Source organism: Populus euphratica, unplaced genomic scaffold (assembly GCF_000495115.2).
Source record: "Populus euphratica unplaced genomic scaffold, PopEup_1.0 scaffold892.1, whole genome shotgun sequence".
NCBI classification, from domain to species: domain Eukaryota; kingdom Viridiplantae; phylum Streptophyta; class Magnoliopsida; order Malpighiales; family Salicaceae; genus Populus; species Populus euphratica.
Window position 1 is genome coordinate 83598 of NW_011500751.1, and position 8423 is coordinate 92020.

At 34.1% G+C, this 8423-nt stretch overlaps 1 protein-coding gene across 3 annotated transcripts; it reads right to left on the minus strand.

The window, feature by feature from the left end:
- Positions 1 to 2803: 2803 nt before the first annotated feature.
- LOC105116266 (uncharacterized) lies at positions 2804 to 7929 on the minus strand. 3 transcript variants are annotated; one of them, XM_011013543.1, is made up of 10 exons: positions 7786 to 7929; positions 7373 to 7518; positions 7169 to 7300; positions 7009 to 7059; positions 6646 to 6742; positions 5253 to 5299; positions 4000 to 4216; positions 3355 to 3487; positions 3214 to 3256; positions 2804 to 2887 (listed from the first exon to the last, which is right to left on the minus strand). In XM_011013543.1, exons 1-10 carry the CDS (start codon positions 7838 to 7840, stop codon positions 2810 to 2812), a joined length of 999 nt encoding a protein of 332 aa, XP_011011845.1. In that variant the 5' UTR covers positions 7841 to 7929; the 3' UTR covers positions 2804 to 2809. The 3 variants fall into 3 exon arrangements, with proteins under 3 accessions (XP_011011845.1, XP_011011842.1, XP_011011843.1); XM_011013540.1 differs by having other exon boundaries at positions 7373 to 7539; XM_011013541.1 differs by having other exon boundaries at positions 7373 to 7536; positions 7786 to 7928.
- Between the last annotated feature and the right edge of the window lie 494 nt (positions 7930 to 8423).

Below are 8423 nucleotides of genomic sequence, written 5' to 3' on the forward strand. Positions count from 1 at the left end.
ATTATTATTATTATTATTATTATTATTATTATAGTTATTGTTGTTATTGCTATTATTGTTGTTTATAATTTGTACAATTAACCTCCTTGTGGTTCGACCCCGGTCTTGCCGGGTTATTTATTACTTCGACACTCCTGCACTTGGGAGAAGACATCAACCTTTTAGTCGTGTCAAGGGCTTCCAAAGATAGTTTGGGGGCATGATTCTATTATAGTGGTTGTGGATCAGTTTTTAAAAATAACATATTTTATTCCCTGTAAGAAGACTTTTGATGCCTTCCATATTGCATTTTTGTTTTTGAAAGAGATTGTATGACTACATGGGCTTCCACTATCTATTACTCAGATGATTAGTACTTAAAAGTGTTTTTTTATCAAGGTTTTTATATCATTATTTTGCACTTGAAGTATCAATAACTCCTTAACTAAAGCATATTTATAATAACATATCTAATAATATAAAATACATTTAATTTATGGTAAATGTTCATTTTAAATACAGACCTATCACATAAATAAAAGGATTGATTGATGAATTTAAGAACAGAAATTAAAAGGATAAAGAGATGGCTAAACTTAGAAAAGATACGTTAGTGCAGTTTAATTGGGTTATATCTAGAGTTGTAGATCTCGGATTTAGGTCTACTTTATATAGATAGAAATGTAAGACATAGACCTACAACTTTCATATAGAGTCCAAGATTTAAAAAGGCCATTTTCAAGTCCAAATTGTAGCAACAACAAAGAAGTCTGAATCTGTCCTACAACCTGCACACTATTCAGTGTTTAGCCCATATCTAGAGTTCTAGAAGTCCAAATGACCTCTATTTTTTTCCTGGAAAGCTAAGACAATTTCCTATAACTTTCATGTTTTCAAGTGGTTTCAATTCTGATGTTATCAATGATATTTTAGGCATACAAGAGAAGATAAGAATTGCCATCAAGTCAAGAGTTGGCCACTCACTCATCAATTAGTCATCAAATCAATAGTTCCCAATTTTGGCCTATAAAAGGAGGCATTTGACATGCATTATGAAAGGAACTTAATTTGTTTTTAACATAAGTTATAATTATGAATGTTTGACGAGATTTACAAGTATTAGCATTAATCGAATAAGATAACTAATGTAATCATGTTAATAATTTATAATCTGATTGGAACCTCGTTTGTATGTGGTTTTCAATTGAATAATAAGAGTTTATACTATACTTGTTTGACATAACATTAGTAGATCCTCTAACCTTGATATTTATTGTTATCATTATTTAATCATTACATTAATCTTTCATTTTAAAGTTCTTATCAACTTTTTTTTTATTACTACAACAAATACTACTACTACTATTATTCTTATTATTGTTGTTGTTATTGTTGGTGCGTTATTGTTATCTATAATTTATGGAATTAACCTCCCTATGGTTCGACCACGGTCTTGCCGGGTTATTTATTACTTCGACACTTCTACACTTAAAAGAAGACATCAATCTTTTGATCGTATCATCAGACATGAATGTTAAGTTTGTCAGTTATTTTTGCAAGACATTATGGGCTAAGTTAGGGACAAAACTCTTTTTTTCTAGTGCCTTCCACCTTCAAACCAATAGTCAAACTGAAGTAATTAACAGAAGTCTTGGTAATCTTCTACAATGTTTAACTAATGAGCATGGAGTCAGTTGGGATTTAGTTAGCCTCAAGCATAATTTTCCTACAATAACTCTGTAAATCGAATTATAAGGTACACACCTTTTAAGTTGGTATATGGATTGCACACTAAAATACCCAGTGACACCATTTCTCTACCATTATCTCAAAAAACTAGTGAAGATGGCCTAGATTTTGCAACATTTATGTTCTCGTTCCATAGCAGCGTCAAATGTAAAATGACAAAGCAAGTGGCTAAATATGTTGAAAATGCAAATTGTCACAAAAGGGAAGTGTAGTTTGCATAAGAAGATTTAGTATTTGATAAGATTGTTAACTCTATTTTAACATATCAGTACGTCTCCAACAAAAGATAGGCCATAATAAATTCTTAGTTCAATGGGCATCCAAACCACAATTAGAAGTTGTACGGCTACATGAGAAAGAAATCCAACATTTGAATCCTCAGTTACTTCGCGATTATATTCAACAATACGTGTCTAAGACAAGTTGCTTGGGGAGTAAGGAAATTAATGCAAGTTTGGGTAACCAACGTAACGGCACTCAAGTCCAAGGCAAGCAGAAAGGTGACAGCACTCGCGTCTATGACAAGCAGAAAGCCATAATAACCGACAGGAATCAAGCTAATTGAAGTAAGGGAAAACATTCCATGAAGGCTACAATTCCAGTGATAAACGTTGACAATAAAGGAAAAGTTATCACTAATAATTAAGGATCATCTCATACTTTCAAGTGGTAGAAGAAGTTCTATAACTATCATTATTCTTATGTTAGTTGGTAGTTTTCTAGTAATAAATGTAATATGTATTTCTATTTAATTTTGAATATATATTTCTATTTAATTTTGAATGTATATCCTAGGTTGGATAGATTGTAATGAAATTCAATATCTTTGATGTGATCCAAAATAAGAGTGATTATCTTGAGTGGTATGAAACTAGTTTTCTTTTCCTCGTAATCTTTATTTTCTGCAATAAAATATAAGCTTTCATTCCCTTTATCAATTCTTTCTTCTGTTATCTTCTCTAATGGAACCAAAATTAGTGAATCTGGTTGTCTTGATATCGTTCAGCATTACAAATTTTGTCTTAAACTTGCCATTTTTACACTGAAGATTAAGTTGAACAAGCATGACAAATCCAGCTCCCTAAAATATATCCAGTATTTTCCCCCTCAACATGGCTTCAGCTTTCCTCACTTGTTTCACCGGTCCTACTATGAATACCTACATGAAAATAATCAACATTTACCCAATAGGATGACAATGAACAAATATTAAGTAAATCCTGAACACAGACCTCATGGAATATATTTTATGGCTTTGTTTTGTAAGTCTCTCTACTAAGGTTACTTTTCTTTAGATTTAAAAAAAAATAAAAACACATTATTTGACAAATAGAGTCGAACACTTCCTATTGTGGTTAAATACAAAAAATCTCAAAGCAGCTGGTCTCATTTTGCATTGACTTAAATCCCAACTTAGCTGGATTTTGTCCAACGCTAAGTTGATCACCATGCTGGTAGTTACCAACATTAGTATGATAGACTTACCTTGTCAGTTGGACCCTTTGCACCTCCAATGAAGATCTCCGCGCTGCAAAAAAAATGTACATGCAGGAAATTAAAGAACAGGAGAACTTGAATATAAAGAACATAACGGTTATGATAATGGAAGGGAGAAGAGAGACATACTTGCAAGATTCCTTTACTGACAAAATGGATGCTCCTCGTCTTCCAATAACACGTCCCATCTTTCCTGGGGGAACATCAAGAACAGAAAGGATTTCCTCCTCAGGAGCATTATCCTCCTCGATGATGAGGTTATCTATGAGGAGAAGGCACAGCTAGATCAGTATTCAATTAAGAAGCAGAGCATATGTATACTTCCAAAACAAAGTCCATCCAGAATAGGTTAATGTTTATTTATTCACCCTTAATTTAGGGTGCACGCTGTTACTGGTAGCTTGCTCATACATAATCCATTCTTTTCCAAAATTTAGACTCCCATTCATGCATTGTACTTGAACTTTAAATCTCCTTCCAAATCTATACATGGTTAGTGACATTATATAGTGGAAAATAACAAACTTACTCAATTGGAAATCCTTCCCCATTGTTTCCAACAATGGAAACCCATTGTTATATCAGATACAATGTAGTGCCAAACTCTCCTATTTAAAGAGTTTGGCAGCACTTCCATCTTCTTTAATTAAATTTTTTCAATACAGCAATTAAAAGCAAGGCAGATGAACAAATTTCAAAGAGTTGGGTAATACAATTCCTCAAACATAGTGAAACAAGAGTAATGTACAGTAATAGGTTGGTAAAACATAAAACCTGGAATCGGAGGGATATGGGGCCAATCAGCATAATCATTCTCATTGATGCAGAAACATCGACAATACAACACCCCACGAACTGCAAGATACCATAAAGATCTCTGGTTGAGCTTTTCCATCATCTTATAATAGATGCGGAGAAGAAAGCGAACATCATCAGCAGCTGCATGGATCATCATTTCAGAGAATGGCCTGTATGTCCAGAACATAGGATCCTGAAAACAATGGAAAGACAAAATGATGTAAGGAAACACTAGCTGTAAGACACCGCACAGTAGTGTTGCAGCTGAGTGGGTGTGCAGTAGCTGGACAAATTTCTCTTACACTCTTAGAGAAGATGCAAGTACAAATAAACACAAAAAAGAAAAGGAAAAAGCATAGTCAAAATCATAAAAAGAGAAAACCACAACTTGGTTATTGTAGTTTATCCAAATTACAAATTGATTTCCTCTATTCTGTTTGAATATTTTCAAATCTTAAAAAATGGTCAATCAAGTGATTGTTCTGGAAATCCCATTCTGAAGTGCATTGCATATCAGTGATCATAACGGTCTTTTCAGAAAAAATCCACTTGATTGATCATTATTTAAATGTACAAATATCTTGTGTGGAAAATATTAGAGTGCAAGAACACATAAAGTTTTTGATTAAGTAAAAATACTGGTGGTTATCTCTTAACAAAATGTTGAGATGTATTTCTTTTCTAAATTTGTCTCATTAAGGTCACTGGTATGATCTAATAGCTTGTGAAGGCTTCTACTGTACCTTCAACTAACCATTAGAAAAGAAACACCTTCACTTGCCAGTAAAATTTAACAAGACAAGGGACTGACGCTCTGGTGAGGTTCAGATGGTAAAGAAGTCACTTGTCTAAATGCCAAATCCCAGCACATCACAAAACTCTAAATTGTAAAGCAGAAGCATTCTTCACCAATCTAGCAACAGAAAGATAGCATCTTAGGGGTGCAAACTTGAGAGGCAAATGTGTTCAAAGACAGAAACAGTAGAACCAACCTAGCAACGGAGAGATATCTTATTAAGGGTGCAAACTTGAGAGACAAACGGGTTCAAAGACAAAGAAAGAGTGGAAGGAAATGTTCGTGGCTAGTGCCACTTACTAGTTTATCTTCCCAAGACACCAAAATGTTTTATAGAAACAAAACAAAGGCTGCAGGGAATAACTTTTTCAATAAAATTCTCTCCACTTTACAGGAGATAGGGATAGTGAGCATGTCAGATGTTTAAACTAACCTGTCGAAGGAGAACACGAACCTCTTCCTTCTCCAGATAAGATATGCCTGCATTCAAATTCTCAAGATAAGTCTCATAAATACAATGGATAATACAGGAATTCAATTTTCTTGCCAACTAGATACCACAAAGTATGTGCAGTTAAAAGGAAAAGCAAGCTGATATAAACATTAGTAGCTGAAGGTTTATGATATAAACAACATGAAGAAGCTTCTGAATACCTTAATTCTCAATCTATGTATACTCTAGCTTTTCTGTAAACCTAGTCTATTCAGGAATTCATTATTTACAAATTAAGGTTCATTAAGGAACTAGAATATTGATAGGAGTTTCATTTTACTTGTGGTTTTCATTTTCTTATTGAAATTTCTATCTCCATTCAGTTTAGTACTATTAGGGGCACAAGAGCACATGTTCTATGTCATGGAAAGGACTTGAATGATGTAATTATCAGTATTTTGCTTTAGTTTGAAGGCTGTGACTTAGGGTGTTTCTTTTCTTCTTTCCTCTCCATAAATGCTATTTTCTTCTTCTTCTTCCTTTTCTTCTACTTCTTTCTTGCTAAAGTAACCTCAGTTACTATTGACAGCTATGGTGAAAACCAATTTTTTTTTTTTTCTAAATTCCTTCTCCAAATCTAGCTCATCATGAGTCCTTTTTAGGACACAAATCCAAAGTTTTCCTGCATCAATTTAACTTAACAAGTCAAGTAAGAACACTCAAATATTACTCTCATATGGAATCCACTTTCAATTACAGAACAGAAACAAGTGGTGAAAACTGTTAGGAAATGCCAGGGGAGTGAAAATAAGGTTGCAGTATTTAACTATTTATCAACTTTCTTATTAAGTGTTAATCAAAAGTAATCATAAGGTCTATCATACAACAGCATTCCCACTCAACAAGCAAACATAGTACATAGATAATGAAGCTTAATGCTCTTATGATGCAGACGTTAACAAAAATTGCCCCTGCCCCTACATAAATCAGAAGCCTCTTCATAGTAAGAATTGTGTCTAGGAGCTGCTTCTCAATCCCAAACAGCTTTAACCCCATCAGCCAGTTGCAATATGATTGCAATTGAATGCTGAAAATTTCAAAAGACCTTTTCCCCAATCTCTTTCTTTTGTTTTTGTTTTTGTTTTTTCTTTTTCCTTTTTGACAAAGAGTAGTTAAAATTTCAAGACACCCACGCGCATAGTTAAACTATAGGCATTAATGCAACACTAGTCCTTTAGCATGAGAGAAGGCAGGAAATGATGTCAAGATTAGGGAGTTATCATCCAAATGTTTTATCAAAAACTTTTAGCAAGTATGGAATATATTCACACAAAAATCAAATTATATGACCTGAAACGCACAATATAAATGAATACCACAACATATAAAATACCACAATAGCGTGGATCTGCAAGGAGGCTAACAAATGATATATAGTCATCAGGCAATCTAGCCCGTCCTTCTTGCTCCTCTATCTGAGAATAAGCAATCTACATGCAAAATGACAAATACATATGCACATTAAAATGACAGATCCGGATTGATAATTCTTAATGCAAGTACATGCAATTTCCATCAAATTATAGTGAACAACTGAACACTCAAATGCTGACTCAGAAAACAAAAGAGAGGCATAGCTGCATCAATTATAATCAATCTTTGCTCAAAGCAATTAGTAGAGACAGCAATGCAAACCTAAAGCTAAACTGAAAGAAACCCCAGACTAGAACATCAGTTCCATCTATCAGTTACTCACCTGGGTATCAACAACATTGTGCAACTTGATGCCAAACTGAAAATATAATGCCTACAAAATAACAATTGATATTTAACTACGTAAACGAAATGTTGGTAATTGTGCATATCATAAAAGCTAGTACGGTATAGAATAGAATGGAACATGCTCAATTAGAAACCTCGCTATCCCGTTTGCAGTCATGGATAACTTTTGTGATGTGACTAGACTCGAGCGCAGGTTTACATGCTCTGATGAGAGACTCTCCACCCTTAATGGCATCGACCAAATATATAGCATCCGGAAAAGCAAGCTGCCAAAATTATGAACTTGTGGATATCTCAGTTATTATGGGTGCAGAATAAAGGGTAAATCATTAGTTTACCTGCATAATACAGAGAGTTCCATGGCGACAAAGATCAACACCTTCACAGTCAAACCCAATGATCAATTGCTTCGCGGCTGAAGGGTTACGGAACTCGACCGGAAGTTGAGAAGGCACGGTCACAACATGTATCGGAACCTCATGATCTGGTGGTTTACCATCGCCTGCTTTGCTTGCATCAATTTTTATCATAAAGATTGCAAAACGAAAGCTAAATTATATATAAAAATTAACTCCATTAAGCCTGTAATTAATCGGTGATTTATCTGTTAAAATCAAATAATCATAAATTCATTTTGATCACGTAAACCTTATAAAATAATAATAATAATAACAGCGACAACAACGTAGAATCGCAAGGGCAAAGATTAAATTAGTGGATTAAAAAATGGTAAAAGGGGAGGAGGAATTACCGGGGTCGGAAGGGAGAGGAGTGTGAGTCTGGTGAGAAGAGGACGAGGAAGCCATGTGATTGAACCATCAAGTTCTATGCTTAATATTATTATTATACTTTTGAAAGCCCCCGTACCCGTCTTTTCTTTCTCGTTGGAAATGGAAAAGGAGTTAGAGAGCTACTGTAGTTATTGAGGTGTGAAGGATAAAGGAAAAAGCCCAGGCGAGAAATCAGTAAATTTGGGCTTGGACAGAGAGCTCATTTGGGTCCACAAAGGTCACACCATATAAGGGCTTTCTATTCCTTTCTTTCTTGGGTCTATAAGGGCCCCTTACAACGTGCGACTTAGTTTCTAGTAAATGCATAATATGCCCGCCTTAAGCTAGAAATTATTAGAAAGTTTTTTTTCATCGATGTGTTTTATGTTTATACTATTTTTTTTCATGATATCACGAGTAGTTTTCAAAATAATTTATTAATAAAATTCTAAAACATGTGGGACTTTTAATATAAATGTAATGCATCAAGAGATAATTAATATTTAAAAACTATGAATAGTACTGGGTTTTGTTTTCAAGTAGAACCTAATACTGCTTTCATCGTGGACAACTCTGTAGCTTCCTGAGGGGCGTTCTTCAATTGTTTTTTAGTAAAAAA